Source organism: Myotis yumanensis, unplaced genomic scaffold, assembly GCF_028538775.1.
Source record: "Myotis yumanensis isolate MYYU_CA2020_CCGP unplaced genomic scaffold, mMyoYum1.0.hap1 SCAF_9, whole genome shotgun sequence".
Classification (NCBI taxonomy): Eukaryota; Metazoa; Chordata; class Mammalia; order Chiroptera; family Vespertilionidae; genus Myotis; species Myotis yumanensis.
In genome coordinates, this window is record NW_027223760.1 from 66,931,425 (window position 1) to 66,951,767 (window position 20,343).

The following is a 20,343-nucleotide window of genomic DNA, read 5'->3' on the forward strand; positions in this document are numbered from 1 at the left end:
AAAACAGCAATGAGGTGGGGGCAAGGATGCTTCAGAGGGGCTTGCTTAGCTTTTTGATGGCTAGGAGTCCTCAAAGTGCTGGGCACAGCCACAAGCAAGTTTCACACACGCCCAAGGCAAACAGATGATTGGGAACCATTCCTGATAGCTGGACAAGTGAGAGTCAATTAAGCATTGATGTGAAATTGCGAAGCGCCTGGCAGTCTTTCACTTCTTAAAAGTGCGTATCTTTGAGGAAGAGCCATATGGGTGCTGCAATCATGAGGTTTATAAATAGGCTTAATATTCAAACAAGCTGGCTTAGAAAAACCAAAACTTGTGTTCAGTTTCTAAGTCGCCAGCAAGACACCTCCCAGCTGGGCCCAGGAAGGTTTCCTGGTAGGGGATGTTGAATATGTAACAACTACACACAGGCAGCGTGAGACATGCAACGCTGCCTGGAGTGTCCTCCGGGTTTTCTGTGCGATGATGACTCACTCGGTTCCAGATCCCATCAGATCCCATCTCCATCCTTCCTTACTGAGGTCACTACTGCTGCAGATGCACAGACAGCTTTGGGAATTTTGGTTCTCAGCCCTCACTTCCCTCAAGGGAGAGGAAATTGGAGGACAGAGTCAGACAAACAAAGAACATAGCAAGACTCGCAGAGTTAACTGCACAATCGCACAAGTTCAGGTCACATGTGGCTCACTCGTGGGAAAGTGCACGGAGATAAAACGCCACAAATACCCGTGAAATGAGAGAGGGGCTGCACGATCATCTGAGCCTCTGGTTTTGTTTTTCATTGGCATATGGTGTGCAGGCTGAACAGAACTGGATACCTCTAGAAACTTCGACTGAATCATGTGTATGAACTACTCGACATGTTGCTGAGAATGCAAGGTCCTTGTGCATTTCTTTCATTCCAACCAGTGGTTTCATTCCCATGACACGGATGTTAAAGCCTAGACTTGCAAAACTATGTATATTGATTGTCTGATGGCCTTTCCCATATTTTGAACAAGTAAATGCCAGTGAGAAAATCTATATAAATTTGGTCTCCTGGCACTTTCCAGCAGACTATTTCATTTTTTTTGGGGGGGGGGGGGAGCGGGTAAAAGATATTAGAGAAACAAGAACCTCTCTTCTGTTACTAGTCCAAATATTTCTTAACTGATGCTACAGATTAACAATCCATGTGGGCAATGATTATGTTTTCCTGCTTGGCCGAAGATCCAAAGTAAGATAAAATATAAAAAATAATGAGAGGACATAAACTCTCCTTCACCTGGAATAACCCAATGGTTAGGAAAGGGCTATTTCTGTTTACATTTTCTAAAGAATTTTTCTGCTGGGTTTTCCACTGGGGAAAATGGTCCTCACATCCCACACTTAGCCACTGACAAAAGGAAGATCACATTCGAGGGCAGCGACTCCCAAAGCATAAGACTCCCACAGGTTTAACCAAGAGGGATGAGATGAAACAACTGGAGGAAGCCTTTGACAGTGCGGTTTAGGGGTGAGGATGGCGCTTCTGAAGCATGAGAGAACGCTCATCTGAAAAAGAGCCGTAAATAAGATGATCAATTTTTAACTCACTCCCGGAAGCAAACGTGTCTCTATCTAGTGCTGGCTGCGCAGTGGAAAGAGGAGAAACCTTTGAAGAGGAGCTTCCATCCAAACTAAACAACCGCATCAGCAGCTCCCCCTGGGACGGCCAATCAACACCCTTTCCACTCTGCTCTCCTGCCCCAGCCCCCTCGTGCGTCTGCAGACAGCTGGCCAGACACAGAAATCCAAATCTCCTGTTCATGCCCGCTTCTCTCCCGGGCCTGGGTTAAAAATTCCAGCACTCGGATTACTGTCTAACGGACCCCCAATTGGGATCCCTTCTTCTGAAAAACAAGATTTTTTAAGCAGACCAAACACTGCCTTTCCCTCCAGCTAAAAACCTATTCCTGAAAGCTGGGCAATAAACTAATCAGTGGTACCAGTGAGAGAAAATGGTAAGTTTTTAGAGGGAAAAAAATATAAAGTTAATGTCACCCTTGTAGAAGTCACCCTTGCATAAATGACTTTCCCTCTGGTCACACAGTTACAACCACTTGCTATGTTATAAGTGCAGCAAAACTGTGTGGGCGGAACTGGAAAAGACTTTTTGTGACCTCCTTCCTGGGAGCCTGGCTCCTAGTTAGATAAACATCAATGAGAAAAGCTGAAAACAAAAATATGTCTTCATATCTGTGACAGCACTGTGAAAGCAGAGAGACATCCAGAGGATGAAGACAAAATGTCACTCTTCACAGATTGATCCTTGGAGTTAGGGGACAGGTAGGTTTTTTAATTTTAATTGTCCATAGAGTTGCTTCAATGAATTCTCTGCTTGATTTTCTCCATGTAGATTGACCCAGAACAAAAACTGTATCTTCTACCAAGTTCAACTTCAGTAATCAGTCTGATTTTTCTAAGCCTTTTCTATTTACTCCCATTCCCTCTCTCCTTTCGTCCTTCCTTCCTCCCAATCCTTATCAAGAACCATAAAATTTCACTCAGATGTGGTATACAAAACAAAAATCAACAAATAAATTCATAGATACAAACAACAGAGGGGGAGTGGAGGGGAGAAGATGGTAAGGGGGTCAAATATATGGTGACTAGATTTTGGGTGATGAGCATGGAGCATACAGATGTTGTATTATAAAGTTTTATACCTGAAACGTACATAATGTTATTAACCAAGGTTACCCCAATAAAGTTAATTTTATAGAAAGAAAAATCCTACTCCTACCAGAAAGCAGCTATTGGCAATTTACCCTTCCAGGTGAATTTACGTCAATACAGCAGCTCCTTGGAGCAGAAGTCCTTCCTAGTTCCTCTGAAGCCTTCTCTCCCCTTAACATCATCTGGACGCAGACACTGTCCATTTTAACAATTTAAATATAACAAAAATGAGGCCCAAATCCAAAACAGAGAACAGTAACAACAACAAGGAAAACCCAATTAGCAGATGTATTCCCGGGACCGTGCTGAGCGCTCTGCTGCCATTGGAAGCGAGTCCTCCTGAGCTGCAGTGAGCTTCCCTGATACCACACCAGACGCCCGGGAATGGGGTGCTGGACAATTCTTCCATTTTGGAAGGATGACTCATTTCAGTCAGTGGCTTTATAGGCAGCATGGCAGTTCTACACAGCATGTACGAAGCTTGATTTATGATCATTAATCCTTATGTTTCACAAACTACAGAGGCCCCTATTCATGAAAGTGTTTACAGTGCCCCAGTTAGCAGACAGGGTTTCAAGTAACAACCACCTGGACTAGGAAACTACATGTAACCTACTTCGGGGGGATCCATTGTAAGGTAGTGTAAGACCCCTTCAGAGTCATCCTGAGACAAGAGTCAGAGGGGTAGAGACAGAAAAGTGGGGGGGAGGGGGATATCAGTCTGAACTTGAACTATTCCTAAAATACACCTGCAAGTAGCTTGCAAGGATTAATCTTTCACTGCCAGATACACTCAGCATGTCTAGAGTGTGGGGAAAGTCTTGGTTAAACGTTTTGGTTGTTTGGACTCGGGATTAACAGAATATAATGTTCTTTGGATGTCCCAACAGTTACTTTCAGTAAAAACACTCAGTGCACTCTCATGGTAATTGTCTACAATTTCACTCTCCTGTAGACCTTAAGGGGCAGGGAAGCTGTATATGGGCAGAATGTTGCCTGTTGGGTCCCTGCAATAGACCCTTGGAAGAGGGTGGAAATGGAGGGAAGAAGTACCATTTTTGGAAGGTCTTAAAGAGCAGAGCAGGAAAAGAGCTTGAACGAAGCAGAGATGTGGTGGAGAGCGAGCACTAAGGCAGGGCTGTGGACTGTCCCAGGAGCCAGGAGCCAGGTGTGTCCATCAGAGGCAGCAGCAGGAGGCTGTGCCCACCGGCCAAGCCTAGAGGAGAGGACAGCCACCTTCAGGGTCTATGGAGCCTCCACCCAGCCGAGCTTCCCCAGCCCCCTCTGCGGTGGGCTGCTCTCGCCTGACTCCTGTCGCATGGTCCCCAGAAGGTCCATGACAAGAGCCTGATCCTGTTTGGCTTCTTGGGCCGTGGTCTCTTTCTGCCCTTGGAATTCTGGAAATGACCCTGCCTACTCCTCAGGTTTCAGTTTCGGCTCCAAATCCACATGTGAGGGCATGACACCAGGGCATGACACCAACCCTTAGAAGGGTTCCAAGCAAAGCAATGTACATCAATGGCCAGCTGGCCTTGCCCATATGTTGAACAAGTACTGGTAAATGGCAGTGAGAAATATACATGAGTTTGTATATTCTATATACATGTGAAAAGTTAAAAAAATAACATGAACTTGTCTTCTGGCACCTCATGTCAGATTATTTAGGGAGGGTCACACTAAATTATGTTTTTTCTCTACTTCTAAAATTTATAGGAATACTAATTTAGCATCATTCAGACACATAACACACACATATTCGTACCCACATTATATATGTGTACATTTTTTCTTCATATTTTTGGGCTATATATTACATCTCCAATCCAGACCTTTCCTTTCATCTCCAGGCCCACTTATTCAACTGCTCATGCCTCCACATCTCCTCCAGGACATCTGTAGGCCCCTCATACTCAATATGTCCCAAACTGAGGTCATGACCTCTGTTCTCCATTCATTCTGCTCCCACCCACAACCAAAACTGCAAAATTGTTCCCGCCTCAGTGATCCAGATCAAAGTAAACAGCACCTGGGGACTCGAGCTAAGCACCTGGGAGTCATTCTACATTCTACTTCCCTCTTCATTCCCATGTCCAAGTCCTCTTGAGTCAACCTCCTGAAAATCTCTCACATCCATCCCTACAGACCTGCCATGGCTCCCCACTGCTATGGCCCCGGGTCTAAAAGATGAAGCAAGATCTGTCCCTGCCCAGGGTGGAGTGGGGGGTGGGGGAGAAAGGGTTTGTTCCCATAATAAGGGGGGGGGGATGCTTGCTGATTAGACAAAAACAATAGTCCCTAGTAACCAATGCCACCCTTTATATTCGTAAGACTACTGAGGTACTAGGAGGGGAAAGCATCATCATCACCACCTTGAGAATGTTGCATAAGCATAAAGTATCTTCCACTGGCTACCTCTTAGGTGGGCAAAATGAACACTGGACGGCTTCATTACAATTGTGGCCGTGATTGCCAAGGAGGAAGTGAGACCTGAACCCTATTCTTTGCTTTAGGCCGTCCGATAGCAGGCTGGCCAAAGGAAAACGCCTGGGCAGGGCCCAAGGTACCAGTCATGATTCAAACCTGAGCAGCCTGAGGCCCCCCACATCACCAGAGGAATAAAGTGCAGCCATTATCATATGTTTCCTGCCTGGAAGATTCCGGAACAAAACAGCCATGGGGGGTGGGGGTGGGCTCTTAAAAATTCCACCCACTGAGGTTGACAGAAAAACAAACAAAAAAAGGCTCCTCCCCGAAACGTTGGAGGGCAGCATCCTCTGAGAGATGCGACTCAGAAAGCTCCAGTGTGCAGGGCTTGCTCCTTTCCCATTAGACACGTGGGAGCATGTGGATGAGAGCGGTCAGCGCTGCAGGGGGAGGCTGAGGACCACAGCTCCAGAAGCGTAGCCGGCCTCTGAGTGCCGGTGTGCAGGGAAGTGACGGTCGTCAGGAGAGTAAACACCTAAGCTGGCGGGTGTTGTCATCTCAGCTGGGGCAGACAGTGTTCAAAATTCCCATTTCCAATATCCAATGCACCGTTAGGAAGCTGATGATGCCACAAGGCTAGGTTGAGAGCTTTTTCTAAGTCTTCCTTCGACAAACATGTGAAACAACCCCGGGTTTCAAATCCTCACTGATAATTTACTGCACACCAGGTAGTATCATAGGCACGGGGGCTGCACCAGTGGCCAAAACAGGCCACAAAAACCTCTGTCCTCAGGGAGCTTATGTTCTAGTTGGAGGAGAAAGACAACAGACATAATAAATAAGATCAAGTATATAGTATTCAGAGAGAGGAAAATAAAGAGTAAAAGAAGGCATGGAAGGGGGGTGGGGGGTTGTAACATATAGGCCCGTCTCCCGTGTCCTCCTACACCGGCATTCTTGGCGGACGACAGCCTCGGCAAGCCTCTTGCTGCTGGAAAGCCCACTCCTGGCCAGTGCAGAAAAGGGGGCAGATGAGGGGACGGAAAGACAGAACCGGGGCACCCACAAGAGTGGGATTCAGCCTTGGGCGTGGCTCTGCCACATCTTGCCCAGACCCACCTCACTTTAGATGCCTGTGCCCAACCTGGTTAATGATATCAATAAAACCTGCCTCCCCTCTAGCTCACGGAATATATAGTGCTGCTAAGTCACATGGCCTGTAAGTTGACCAAATATACATTATCTGCATTTCTAACATTAAAAGTTCACGGTTAGGGCTTTATGCTTCTGTCATCACCTGTTGGTTGAGCACCTACTATGTGCCAAACCCTGTTCTAGGCATTGGAAGTACCACAGTGAGCAAGACACACAAGTGTCTGACCCCAAGGAACGTACAGGATCAGGGAGGAGATGACAAATTCAACAACCGGTTAAACAGGACAGATAGTGACAAAAAGGAGACAGATACCATGGAATCGTCCACGCATGAGATGATCAAGCCCTGGACTTGGCAGTTCTCAGACAAGCAGAACTGAACCCCTGACTACCCGTGATTCCCTCCAAAGCCCTTTCTAGAAGGGTGCCATGGCAATAAATTGATATGAAAATCCAATTGTGGCTCCTGGGTCTTCCTAAAATGTTGGCACAGCAGCTTCCTTTTTCTCACTGAGAGTCTGTTGTGTGGACAAACACACACTTCCCTCCCCTGGGCTTTCTATTTTGTGAACTGCAAAAGTGTTATTTCGAGTTGTATAAATAAGCATGTGTTTTGGTTTCCAGAGTCTTTAGCAGCTTATTATAGCGCTACTGTTATGTTTCTTTAAAAAGTCGTAGTGAGAACCATAGTTGTAGTAAAAAGAAAATATATATTATGTATACAATAATAACAATAGGCACATGTCCTTTTCACCAATTAGAAAGGGAAGTTACAGATCTCCCACAAATGCCGTTGGGCAGGGCGTTTTGGTAGGAAGGGTAAAGAGAGGGGTTCCAAACCACACATTTGGAGAAGAATCAATCAACCCACACCTTTTATGCTTCACAACACTGGATGCTGAGTAGATTTGAGAGACTAGAAAACAAAAATTTAGATAACATCACGCCCAATACCTTGGGGAGAGAAGCCTAACAGACATGAGAGAAAGCTACAAGCGAGCTGTGAGGGATAAATGCTCTATGGCACAAGGTCCCCCCTCAGCCTAGCTGAATCGCCCAAATGCTCTCTCCAGCCGGAGCAGCTGGAGGGAGCTGGTGTGAACTGAGAAGCAGCCAGGAGAAGCAGTTTCTGAGGGTGGGAGTCCCTCCACCAGGGCTGGCAAGGAGACCCAGCAGCACCACGCTTTGACACTGTATACCTTGGACCCAGGCTTAGTGGATACAACAAACTTTCTGTGTGCACCAAAATACGATCAGATGTCATGTTCGTTCCGCATGACACGAGCTTACTGTAAACACTGCTCAGACCCAGGCGCTGTCGCCTGTGCCTCCAGCTTAAGGACACAGCCCGCCAGCCAGAAAGAGAATTTCCAAGTAAGTTACAGCCCCTGCTTGCAGCAGCGAGATGCGCCAAGCGTCCTGTTGTCTGGCCTGGTTTCCCGTTTAGAGCAATAGCAGCAAAGCTCATTAAGGCTGCTGAAGGAAGGGCTTTTATAAATTGCACTTTAAACAAGGACCCCCTTTAAAGAAACACAGACTACCTTGGCTCCCCTTTCGAATACCCCCGTTGGGATGCAGCCTCCCTAAGATGGAACTAACCGAGACACTTGCCTTTTTTATTTGTTTTGTTTGGGCCTCTGTTCGTGCTTTCAAAAACAAACTCACTGCCAGGGTCCCCTCGCTGCCTAGAGAATGTATGTGCAGAAAAACTTTTTCTTTTCACCAGCACTACACATTTGGTGCCAAATGCCCGAGGCAGTGTTTCTGGTCATTACGGAAGGTGTCTTTGGGACCTGCCCGCCACCTGAGAAGCAAACTGTAGACATGCAGCCACCACTATAGCTTATGAACTTGTTTCCCAGAAGACACCCCATATTTTCAGGACACCGCTCCTCGCTACTCAAAGCCAGACAGAGCCCAATGAAGTGAATGAAATTCAGAGATCTTTGTCCATCAGTCCAACTAGAAGCCTGGGGCCACTGTATTGAGAGCAAACACCCTATTTCACTGTTCAAAGATTATTAGGAAATCCTATATTGCGCTGGCCCCCCACTGTCTCCAACATAGCCCTTTCAGTGACCATCTCCCTGCCAGAAAGAAGCCTAAGAAAATGTGGGAAGTTGAACTAGGCTGGGACGAGGGAGAAGAGAATTTGGCAGCCCGAATGCATGTTGAAGTTGAACTATTGTTCAGTTCTTGGACCTCCTGCCAAGGTGTTTGCAAGCACTCTGCAGAGAAAATTCTTCCTGTGATTAAAAAAAAAAAAAAAAGTCTGTGACCTGAGTCCCCAAACTTTTCTCTCTGGGGGCAAAAAGGACCGAAACATCTCTGTGGGGACTGAGCAGCTACAACAGAAATCTAAAGACCCATCTCCTTCCCCCAGAGAAAGCGTGACTTGGAAACAGCAAGGCATTGTAAGTCAGGAAGACAAGTCTCCCTGTTTAAAGGAAGGCAGCAGTGACTGTAATTCACAGAGAAGCAGTTGTGGAACTTCTGGGCTGTGTTTAAAGGGCCCTGCAGGATCCCAGGAGCCATGTGAGCCTGGCCTGGATTAGCATACTGACGGGAGAGGGAAAGGGGGCAAGAGAAGGAAACAGCTGTACTTACAGCCCGCGGAGCCGAAGCCAGATTTTCTCGATCTGTTCGGGCTGCAAGTATTTCAGAGAGTTGCTCTCAAATTCTTCAATCTCCTTGGTCGGGGACTCCATAGCTGCAGGTGATCACTGGGAGTGAGGCTGAGAGAGTTCAGGCTGTCCCCTCCTCGCCTGTCACTTGCTCTGTGCGCTCCCCGGTCTGTGCGCCCCAAATCCAGCCTTAAAGCGGGTTGGGACTGCGGGCTCCCCCAGGCCCGGGTGCCCCGCGGGGTAAGCAGCTACTGTAAGCTGCCATGGTCCGGGGCAAGGTCGGGGATACGACTGTGCTCCTAACTCGGGAAGAAAGCGCCTCGGATCTATCTGGGCATGTATATATTTTTTTAAACAAAGCCACCGAAGCAATCAGTGTGGCAGCTGAAGGACTGGGGGGGAGAGGGAGGACCAGGTGGGGAGGAGAGGACGCGAGCAGGGAGAGAGTGGGAAGGGGGAGCGGGGAGGGGAATGAGCCGGGGGAGCTGGCAGGAGGCCTGCGGCGGTGTGACCGGAGGCCCGGCACCCCACTCCCCCGGCTCCGCCCTGCGCCCCCGGCCCGGCGCGGCTCCCCGCCCCTCCCCGCTCCGGCTCCCCTGCCTGGCCGCCTGCGCCCCCTCGCCGTCTTCTCTCACTTACCAGCAGCGGCTCTGCTGACAAGCGAGAAAACGGACAACTGGGAAAAGTCGTCCGTCAGCGCCCCAGCCCCGGCACCCGGGCTGGCGTCCGGTCCAGCACCCGCGGGCGCGGAGGGAGGGGTGCGCGGGGCACCGCCGTCCGCAGGGCACACGCCGGGCTCCAGCCTCGCACCCCGGGGGCCCGCATGTGCCAGGGACCCCACCAGGTGTGTCCCGGGCTCCTGAAGCTCGCACGGGAGGAGGAGCACGGCGAGCAGAGGGATCTGGGGGCTCCCCGGGGACTGCTGGGGCCACCGCAGCGCTGCGAGGGTCAGGGAGTGGGTGCCTGGGGCTCCCGTTCACGGCCAGCGTTCACTCATAAGCCGCCCGGAGCCGGTTCCATTTTAAAATATCAAAGCAATTGATGGGGACTAAAGTAACCACACTTCCCACTTACAAAGTCCTCTCTCTCTCTCTCTCTCTCTCTCTCTCTCTCTCTCTCTCTCTCTCTCTCAATGTGTGTGTGTGGGGGGGGGGGGGGAGGGGCGCAAGATAAACCAACAGTGAGGAGGTAGAAGTGGCTGCTGGTTAACGCCGCATACTCCTCAAGGGGTTCCTGTTGGGTGATGGGGGGCAGGTGCTGAGGCTAGAAGAGTCTGGGCTCCACAAAGCTGCAGCTCCCTGTCATTGTCCTCCTGTGTCAATGTCCTTAAAGCGGAAGCTCTGGCAGGTGGGGCCAGGTGCAGAGTTGGGAGGGGGATTAACAGGGGGACCAAAGGCAGAAAAAGGCCCAGTGGGTGCTCACGAGGACTGCAGCCCTGACACCACAGAACTGGTGGTCAGGCCCTTTGTAAATGAAGTCCCCTCACTCCCAGGAGCCAGGGCACACCTGGGACTCCAATTCCTGAGAGTCCTTACACCCTGCTTTTCCTCGCTGGCAGGCGGTGGTTCTCCCAGCATTCTTTTTCTATCAGATACTTTCCCGCTTCTCCAACACAAGATAAACTTCAAGGTGAGGACTCAGGTTCAATCCCATGCATGGGACTCGGATAAAGGAATAGGATCAGAGTGTCTAAATCCTAGGTGCTCACCCATTTGGTAGTTGCCATTCACCTTCCGGGAATCAGAGGTGAGAGCGATGGGGATGGCATGGCCAGCCCGCCCACTCCAGTGGAGAAGGCGCCTGCCTCCAGGGGAGGCCACAGACCTGTTTGATGGAAGAGGACTCGCACCCTCACAGGCCACACAACCTGGAGCCACCTCACTAAAGGTTTCCTGGAAGCACACACATCTTCATGGTGCTCAGGCATTCCTACCAGGCAGTAAGCAGCCAACATATGAACGTGAAATCCATTTACCTGAGTTGCCACCCAATGTCACCCACAGGGAACAGTCACAGCTCTTCCCTGGAGGAGCAGGGAAGATGTTGAAAGAAGAGATTATTTTAGCAACTTGTTTTGGGAATGCGAGACAGAGGCAGGTCCCCAACGGGGGTTCTGGCCAGACTGCGCACCGTGGGCTACCTCTGCCTGAACCTGGAAGTGTGGTAACTATGACAATAGCAAACACGTGACAGAACTTTCTGTGGCCCCAGCACCATGCGGCAAACACTATGATTATCACCCCATTGTACAGTAAGGAAACTGAAGTTCTAGGGGCTTACCTACATCCTATAGCGCAAGAACTAGACTGGCAAAGACCACATGACCTTATGACGGCCCATGACCTTATTCCATACAAATCTGTCCCCAGCACGGGGTCCCATTTTCCACACCCACCTTTTTTATGTCTGGCTCACCTTTATGAGTCTCTGGGTTAGCTGGAGATACTTGGGGAAGGAATTGTCAGAGAGAGACGCTTATTGCCTAATACATACTTAACTACATAAAAAGATAGAAGGGAGTGACCATGATGACATTCGTCTTCCTGCCCCACACCACGCCTAGGACTTTTTCCTGGTATTAGTGGGATTTTGATTCAGCCAGAGAAAAGCAAATTTTAGAAGAAAAGGAAAAGGGATAGCTTTTCACTGCAATTAAGCTCACCCAAAAGAGAGGACAAAAAATATTCTTTAAAAAACTTTTCTGAAATATGATTTTGTTTCATTTTAGAAACATTTTTACAGATTAAACGTGTAGTAGAAAGTCACTAAGGATATAACTTTGCTTTATTTGAGGGCCATCATAGCTGTTGGAAGAGCCCTCGAGATAATCCAGATTAGAAGTTTTTGAATTTTTTTAAGCAACAGAGTATTATATTTCAAATAACATCTAAGGGCTGCCAACGCATACCACAGATTTCAAAAGCAAGGTCAGAGCTGCCCTGGTTGAATGGGGAATGGGGGTGGCTAGTTCTCATTTACCTAAAGAAAATCAGTTGCCACCTAATGTCACCCACAGGGAACAGTCACCTGGAGGGTTGGGGGGAAGATGTTACAAGGGGTCTGACCACCTCTGCCTTCTTAGCTGGTCTCTGTGTGACAGCGCTCCCACTTCCCAGCTAACGGAGGCCCAAGCTCTGCAAAGTATCACAGGGTCCTTGCTGCTCATCCAGGCTCTTCTTAAACCACATCAGGAAAAGCCTGTCTTCTCTCGGCCAACAACATGGCACCCCTTGTAGCTGTCGTGTTATTATGTCAGGGGTTTGTGTTCCTTCTGTGTCTAAGACAGACAGGGCGAGCCTGATCATCGCGGCGACGTGACAAGCCATGGTTCCTCCTGGTGCTCTGCTGAGAGGCAAGCAAAACACAGGTGCAAACCCGCCGAGAAGCACAAGGTCTAGGAAAATGCTAAGTCACTCACAACTTGGCTTGGGAGGTTCATTTCCACTGTGATTTCCTCTCCCAGCTTTTTGAGTTAGACTTCTTAGGAAAACTTATGTGGTCACATATGACTAAATACATACAGACATGCATGCATGCATGCATACATGCATACACATGACTGCTAATTTATAATAGTCCCCCAAGCCCTAGCCAGTTTGGCTCAGTGGATAGAGTGTAGGCCCATGGAATGAAGGGTCCAGGTACGATTCTGGTCAAGGGCATGTACCTTAGTTGCAGGTTCCCCGACTCTGGTCGGAGTTCGTGCAGGATGCACCCAATCGATGTGTCTCTCTCATATCTCTCCATTTCTCCATCTCCCTTCCACTATATCTTTAAAAAAAAAACATCAATGGAAAAATATCCTCGGATGAGGATTAACTAAAAGTAAATAAATAAATAAATAACCTGTTAAAAAAATAATAATAATAAAATAAAATAGTCCACCAAGTAGACATATAGTAACTTAGCCTACATACTAGCCAACCTCTGCATCCTCAGCATTAAGTATTACAAGATCAGAAAGAAAGTGAGCTCCCAGTCTCTGGGCAGAATTCAAGGAGAAGCTGATGATTAACAAGGGGAGAGGAATCAGGCTTCGAAGGCATGAAAATGACCCCTGCGATCCCTTTTGCCTCTAAGATTTCATGAATCAATAATAATTACAATAACGACAACTACTACCGTTACCAGCTGGCACCATGCTAAGCACCTCACAGGTTGGTTCATTCATCCTCAACAAAACACTTCAGCAGAGTTCATGATGCCCGTTTACTGGTAAAGACACAGAGGCCCCAAAGGTCAGATCACTTTTGCAAAGACCTCTAGCTAATAAGGGGCAGAGCCAAGTTTTCAAAACCAGACCAGCGTGCAAAGCTCCAGTCTCTTAGTTATACCACCTCCCTGCAGACATCTGAAAACACAAGCAATGGGGCATATGGCAGGGAAGGTGGGGCTGCAGGAGCACAGGTGAAGGGGTCACTACCACTGGGGGAAATTAGGAAGGCTGCATAGTGGAGGTGACCTTTAAACTGAATCTTGAAGGTGGGTGAATGGAAGGTACTTACATGAAGGTGAGTGGAGGCGGGTGAGTGGAGGTGGGTGAGTGGAGGCGGGTGAGTGGAGGCAATGGCTCTGGAACCAGGTGCTGCATGAAAAGTTGCCCAGAGGCATGAGAAGGGATGGGGTGTCCAGCGACCCACAAGCAGAAGCGTATGACAAGGGAGAACAAGAGAAAAAGCTGGAAGGGTGAGCCGGATCCTGGTGGTCATGGAAGAAGCTTGGGCTCTCTCCTTCAGAGGACAGGGAGCCCTGGGTGGCTCTAAGCAGAGGGAGGCCTGGTCACATGTGGAGGGTACTTGCTGTCCTGAGCATACATCATACACTCGGGTCGGTTGTCTGGGAACCTGTGTGCAGTGACCACGGGGCAAAGGATAACCAGGGCTCCATAGGAGGAACCCAGCTGCCAAATGCAGCCAAGCCCTTCAAAGAGGGAAGGATCGGTCAAAGAAAAGACAGCAAATCAGAAAGAGCACAGCACTGTCTCCCATGAGCACCCATCTTCCTGCTGCGATTATAACCGCTGGCTTTGACCTCCACGAAGCCAGCCAGTGCCCTGAGTACATTCTCCAGAACTTGGCACTGGCATCATCGAGGAAGTCTGCTGAGGGGGAAATTATGGAGAAGCATTTGGGACATTGGAAGCCACACCACTAGGCACAGCAACCCCTCCTCCCCTCCCACACCAGGTACTGCCCCATAACACGCTGCCCACAAAGGCTCTTCTTCTCTGGCTTCCCTTCCCAGCAGGAGGTGACAGCTTTTCCCTTTGATGTCTTCTCTGTTTGGTTTTATGCTTTAGGACAGACTCTGTCCTAGGATCCACCTTCACTACAGAGAAAAGGTACAGGAAGAGGCAGGCAGTGAACTGGCTAAACCCAGAGGACCCCCATTCTCAGCCTCATCTGAAATGGGGCTCTGAGTAGCCAACATCTCAACTGTTCAGAGAGTAGTCCAGAGAGGCGGGGAGAGGAACAGAAGAGACAGGAGGAGTCCCAGCTCAGGATGGTCCGATGGAACCTGACTGGGACCCACAGTTTTTGCCCCTCTCTCTGGCAGGATCCTTCCGTTGTCCTGACAGGAGAGCTCGTGGAATCCTCCCAGTAGAGGTGGCCCAGGCAGTGGCACTGAACCATGTGGGACCTAGAATAAGACACTTTTCTTCTCCGGCCATGGCTGGGTTGGGCTCAGTGACCTCTGGATCCCTTTCCAGTACTCACATTCCCTGATTTGAAACCCACAACCTGGCCTGGGCTGACCAAGCTTTTCATGGACCCAAAGAAGCTATAGGAAAACCAGAGTCTAGATGTGACTGGGCTAGATTTGTCTGTCAAAGACATAACCTAAGCTGGTCAATCAGAGACCTCCACCCATACTTCTGAGCAAAGGGATTGGTCTGAAGGTTACAGGTGACTAAAGCAGACCAAATCCTGCTTCCTTATGGAAGAGTTGATGTGGCTACAGGAAAGAGAGAGAGAAGCTCTATTTCTCTCTTCTTTGAGATAACAAGCTATAAGACTTAAGGTTATCCCAGCCCTGGGCTTATCTCTTTACCAGGTGGAGACAGTGTATCAGAAAAAAAAAAATAAAACCAACAGAGAAAAGCAGGAAGAAGAACTAGAGACAAAGGGAAAAGTGTGAAAGAATCATTTGTGCCCCTTGATCCTGCTACTAGTATGTCTGAAGCTAGAGCCACCATGGACTTCCAAGTTAAATGACTCAAACAAATGCTCCCTTCCCTTTTATTTCACTTAAACTAGGCTGAATCAGATTTCTATCACTGACAACTAAAGGAACCCTAATACAACTCCTCTCTTAGTGTGGCTCAGTGATGGCTCAGTGGTTGAGCATTGAACTATGAACCAAGAGGTCACTGGTTCAATCCCCAGCCAGGGCACATGCCCAGGCAGCCAATCAATTATTGATTCTCTCTCATCATTGATGCTTCTATCCCTCTCTCCCTCTCCCTTCCTCTCTGAAATCAATAAAAAAAAATGTATTTAAAAACAAAACAGCAAAGCATAATATATGGCCAGTATCTTAAATACTAGAGCTCTCATATAATAATAGTTCCTCCTCCAACTCTTACATCCAACAGGAAATGACAAGAAGGAAACCGGAAAATGGTACAGGAACCTTGGACTGGGCAGAGCACCCAAGGTAAATATAAGGAGGTTCATGCTCTTGATAAATAGATACAGTAATAATTTCAATAACTTTTTATGATAACCTATCAAAGCATGCCCTAATACATGCACTAGCCCCTCAGAACAACCCTGAAGTGAGTGAAACACATATTATTACTATTCTCAGTTTAGGAATGAAGTGGATGAGATCCCAGAGGTCCGCCGGCTTCCCTCTGCCTGGTCTGCCCTTCAGTTAGTGGCCGTGCAACACAGCTGGGCAAGGCGCCCTGACTCCTGGCCCCGGTGGTCACTCTGCTCTCAGACCACACTACCCACCCAGCAGAAGTAACCTGCCTGTGCTAATGAAGTTGAGACTGAGATTTTGTTCATGTGAAACTGCTGATATGACAGTCAGCCAAATTCTGACCCAAATGCACATACATCAGCAGGTTGTTCTCCCTGTGCCTATAGAGCAAGACTGAATGTGGGAAACCTGAGTGTGAAGGGGACCTTAGCCATCCCTTTGCCCAAGCTCCTATGATACTGATACAAGCAGCACAACGTTAAGTAACTGGGCACAGGGCCCGCTCTTGATGGTGGCAGAGCTGGGACCAGAAGCAATGTCCCCAGACGACCAGCCCAGGGCTCCATTATCTCTGAGCCTCCTCCCTGGGTCTCAGGAACGACTCCCATTTCCACCCAGGATTTGGTTCAATGGCTTGTCTGTAGATGAGAAGCAGGAATGCCCACTGAAAGCACAGCCTTTGGCAAGGGCTTCCTGAAGGGAATGGGTCTCCTGGGAAATGGAGAGGACTAGCCAAGAGAGACTCCAGGGAACGGAATGTGCCTGGTGGCCCAGGCAGCAACAAGGGGCTGGTGTGATGGGTGGGAGGGGGTCAAGAAAGGGACAATGGCAGAGGTTGGACACGCAGACTGAGATGGACCTGGACGACCCTAGGAAAGCTTCTGCCCGCGAGGAATCATTAAATTTTGTTGCTCGGGTGTGTAGTAGATGCAGAGTGAAATTGTGATTTAACAAGTATAATTTATAAAAGACAACATTTTTTTTCAAAAAATGGTTTCTGAGCTGCCATCACAGAAGATTTACAGATTCGTGTCTCTGTTATTTGTGTATGCAGATCAGGGGGATAATCTCCCAAATAAATAATTGCTGGGGCCTTTGAAACACATTCATTCGTTCGGCAAAGATTTGCTGAGCACTTACTATGTGCCAGGCCTGCATATGTGATAGTAGGTGTGGAGTGATCAATAAATAATCCATGGCTGCACCACGGAGTGCCAGTATAATTGAGGGAACAAGCCACACAGACTGTCAAACAACAAGTCCATCATTATAAAAGTGAAAAGAAAAGAAACAGAGGCCAGTACAGAGCAATGGGGGTGAGACCTATGTGTAGATAGGTTGGCACTGCAGCCAACTACGGCTGTGTAATAGACCACCCCGCAAAATTTAGAGGCTCAGAACTGCAGCAATCATTTTTTTAATCCTCACTCAAGTATATTTTTTCCATTAATTTTTTAGAGAGACTAGAAGGGAAGAAGAAGAGGGTGAGAGACACACACACACATTAATTAGTTGCCTCCCACTCGCACCCTGAACCTGCCACCCAGGTATGTGCCCTTGGCTAGGAATTGAACCTAGGCCCTTTGGTCCACGGGCTGAGGTTCTAACCACTGAGCAACTGGCCAGGGCCACAGCAATCATTTTTATCTCTCATGATTCTGTGGTCCTCAGTTCTTCTGCTGGTCTCATTTGGGGTTTCTTATGCAGCTGCAGTCAGATGGCAACTAGGACTAGAATATCCAATATGGTTTCACTCATGTGCCTGAGGCCCAGGCAGGAACAGCTGGAAGGCTAGGACCTCTCCCTTGCTCTCTCTACGTGGTATCTCCATGACTTCTTTACATGGCAGCTAGATGGCAAGAATAAGTGTTCTAAGGACAGGCCCAGCACCAGCACGGCATCACTTCAGCTTCATTTGGTTGGTTACAGCCCTGATTCAAGGGCAAGAGAAATAAACTCCACCTCCCATTGGGGAATAGTGATAGATTTTATAGTCATCTTTAATCCACCTATGTGGTCAGGGATGGCCTCCATGAGCAGGTGACATCTGAGCCAAGACCTGGAAAAGGAAAAGGAGTCATCCAACTAACAAGTAGAAGGAAAAGCCTTTCTGACAAGGAGTAACAGCATGTGCAAAGACTCTGAGGCAGGAAGGATATGGTCAAGGAATCAGTAGGAGGCAAGTTGTGTGGGAAGAGGTGGAAGAGGCAGGCGGGTAGGGGCCACAGCACAGTCCTGCGGGCACACTTAGGTCGGGCTTGCATTTGAAGTGCATGAGAAATCATGGAGGGATTTCAACAGAAGATGCATGTTTATAAAAGATGACTCTGGTTGCTGCATGAAGAATGGCTGGGCCCCTGGCTTAATCAGAGCTGCTAAAAAGTCTCACAAAGTGGCCTGAGCTGAGGAAAGACTCCAGACCCATGAGCTCCAGCATCCAAATCTGTGCCAACACTGAGCTGTGCATCAGTGGTAAAACCATTTCCCTGTTGGTAGTAGTACCATAGAGTCCACCAGACCAGTGTCCTGGAGGGCAGGGTCACAAATGTCTGGCCCGTCACTGTCCCCCAGTGTGTCACTGGCCAAAGGACCAACTGAGCTTCTCTGAGAAGGACTGTGAAATGCATTCGTTTATGGTCCGAGGTGATTCCTGCCAAATAAACTATATGCAACGAGCAAATCTGGGACATGGAAACAAAGGACTCTTCCACTAGACCAAACGCTAATGTGGGGTTACTCAGGGAAAGACAATAAGGTTCTACCTAGTTACCTTCTGGTGCATAAAGGGTTAACTTTCCATTGTCTGGCAGCTGCCCCTCCAGTCCCACACCCTCCAGATAAGTGATTCAGCACACAGGGGAATCGGGGAGACTAACTACTCCTGACAGGATTTTCAAAATTGTCCTCGGGCACATCTCCATGGTCCATTCTGGCTCCTGTGATTCTCAGAAGTGAAAGGATTTTTAAGACCCAGGAGAATAAGAGAATAACATCTCCATGAATGCCTTCCACCCACACGCTTCTGACAGATCCCTGCAAATAAAGAGACCCTGACGGCGCCTCGATTCCACCCATGATCCTTCACACGTACAGCCTGACAGACCCATCAGAAGTTGATCTATGCGTATATTTATACGCCTGAGACATAAACAGACTCCTCTGAGCAGGGAGTGGGACTTGATTTATGGAGAGGAAGGGAAACTTAGAGGCGCCATTTAAAAGTAATTAGCATGCAAAGCAAATCTTAGCAAGAGACTCCCAAGTGCCCATGTGCTGCCTGCACACCATGGGCTCCGGTGGACCCTACCACGCACACAGTGTCTGCGTGGCTTCCCCACTGCCTGGGTTAATGCAAATGGAGAACTGAAAATCGCCCTCTTCAATAGAGATTGGAGGCACTGGAGGATTTTAACCAAGGCATTGAAAGGAAAGAGTGCTGAGCCCTTGAAAATGGCTCCAATCAAGTCAATTAAGATCCCATTAGAAGCTATTCGCCTTTCACTGTGGGCAAACCAAACAGAGCCTTCTGGATCAATTAGTCTCCAAATAAGAAAGATTTCACTTAGCACTTCCCTCTCCTGCCCCGGGTTCCAAGAACTTGTACGTGATTCAGTCTCCACCCCACCTTCCACATGACAGAGCTGAAGTGCCCCCTACACCCTGCACAGAAATCAGGCTCATTTGCCTGGGGGTTCAAATCTTAAGGATCATATTACTAATTTCCCACATACTCCTAGTCTATGTGTGAATGATCCAATCTATCGGGAACCAAGCATTTCTGCCAGATCCATTCCAAGCGGTCCCTAAAGAGGCAGCTATCTGGGACATCTGATCCCTTTTCCTCTGTACGTTTTGCAGGGTTTACCTGTCTCTCACTGTGTGCTGGAACCAGCTGGTCAGGGAATTTCAAGGCATGACCTTTTCAAAGCCAAACTCGGTCAAGGATTTACTGGTCATTTATTCCTGGTGACCTCTGAACATCATTTGACGAAAATGTGTTTATGTGAAAATATTGGCAGGGAAACTTGAATCATTCAATTTGATTATAAATGTGGTTAAAATTCAGCAATAGCCTACTTCCCATGGTTACTATCTGGCCCTGGAAACCAGGATCACTTAAAACATAAAAGAAAAGAGGGTGGGAAAAAGGAAAGAAAACTATTCCTAAAAAGGTTACAGCATATTTCAAGGCCAAAAGACTTCTGCAAATGCAATGATTGGACTTTTCTTTTTCTCTCTCTTTTTTTTTTAAACCAATTAGGCAGGTGCTTAAATTTGAGAGCTTATCGGAGTTTGCTCTTCAGAAGTCCATGCCAAAGCATTATTCTGGGCATCATGGCAGCGGCCTGGCACCATGTCCTTTCGTACCCTGCAAACATTCGGCAGGCCCACTTGTTTGGTGGGCAGGTTGCCCTGATGGCCGGAGCCCCTGCAGCATCTAGGAGGCCCCATTTGTCCCAGCTGCTGCTAATGTCACACCAAATCAATATCCCCACCAGAAGCACCTTCACAGCAGCAATTGATAGCATCCCAGAGGCTCCCCAGGTCCCTGGGTGTCAGCGAAGCTGCGGAAAATCCCTCTTTGCACCACCTGGTGGCTCTGACCTCACTCCCGCCCTGCGCGCTTGCCTATCTTTAATCACCCGTGAAATGATGCAGGGGGCGAAGCCCTGCGGAGGAGGCTGCGTGGAAATAACCCACGGGGACAACCAGATGTGACTCACACTTGTCA

The 20,343-nt window shown here is 48.4% G+C and overlaps 1 protein-coding gene across 7 annotated transcripts in view; it reads right to left on the reverse strand.

The window, feature by feature from the left end:
• Positions 1-20,343, reverse strand: part of PDE1C (phosphodiesterase 1C) — a 306,148-nt gene that overhangs the window by 175,211 nt on the left and 110,594 nt on the right. Inside the window, exons 1-2 of one of the 7 annotated variants that reach the window (XM_070424543.1) lie at positions 9,543-9,710; positions 8,887-8,989 (exon numbers count right to left, since the gene is read on the reverse strand). The exons of 5 other annotated variants lie outside the window; for them this stretch is intronic. In XM_070424543.1, coding sequence (XP_070280644.1) covers positions 8,887-8,987 — 101 coding nt within the window. In that variant the 5' untranslated portion in view covers positions 8,988-8,989; positions 9,543-9,710. Of the gene's footprint in view, positions 1-8,886; positions 9,427-9,542; positions 9,711-20,343 lie in introns of those variants that run through there. One more of the 7 variants, XM_070424544.1, reaches the window with a different exon arrangement.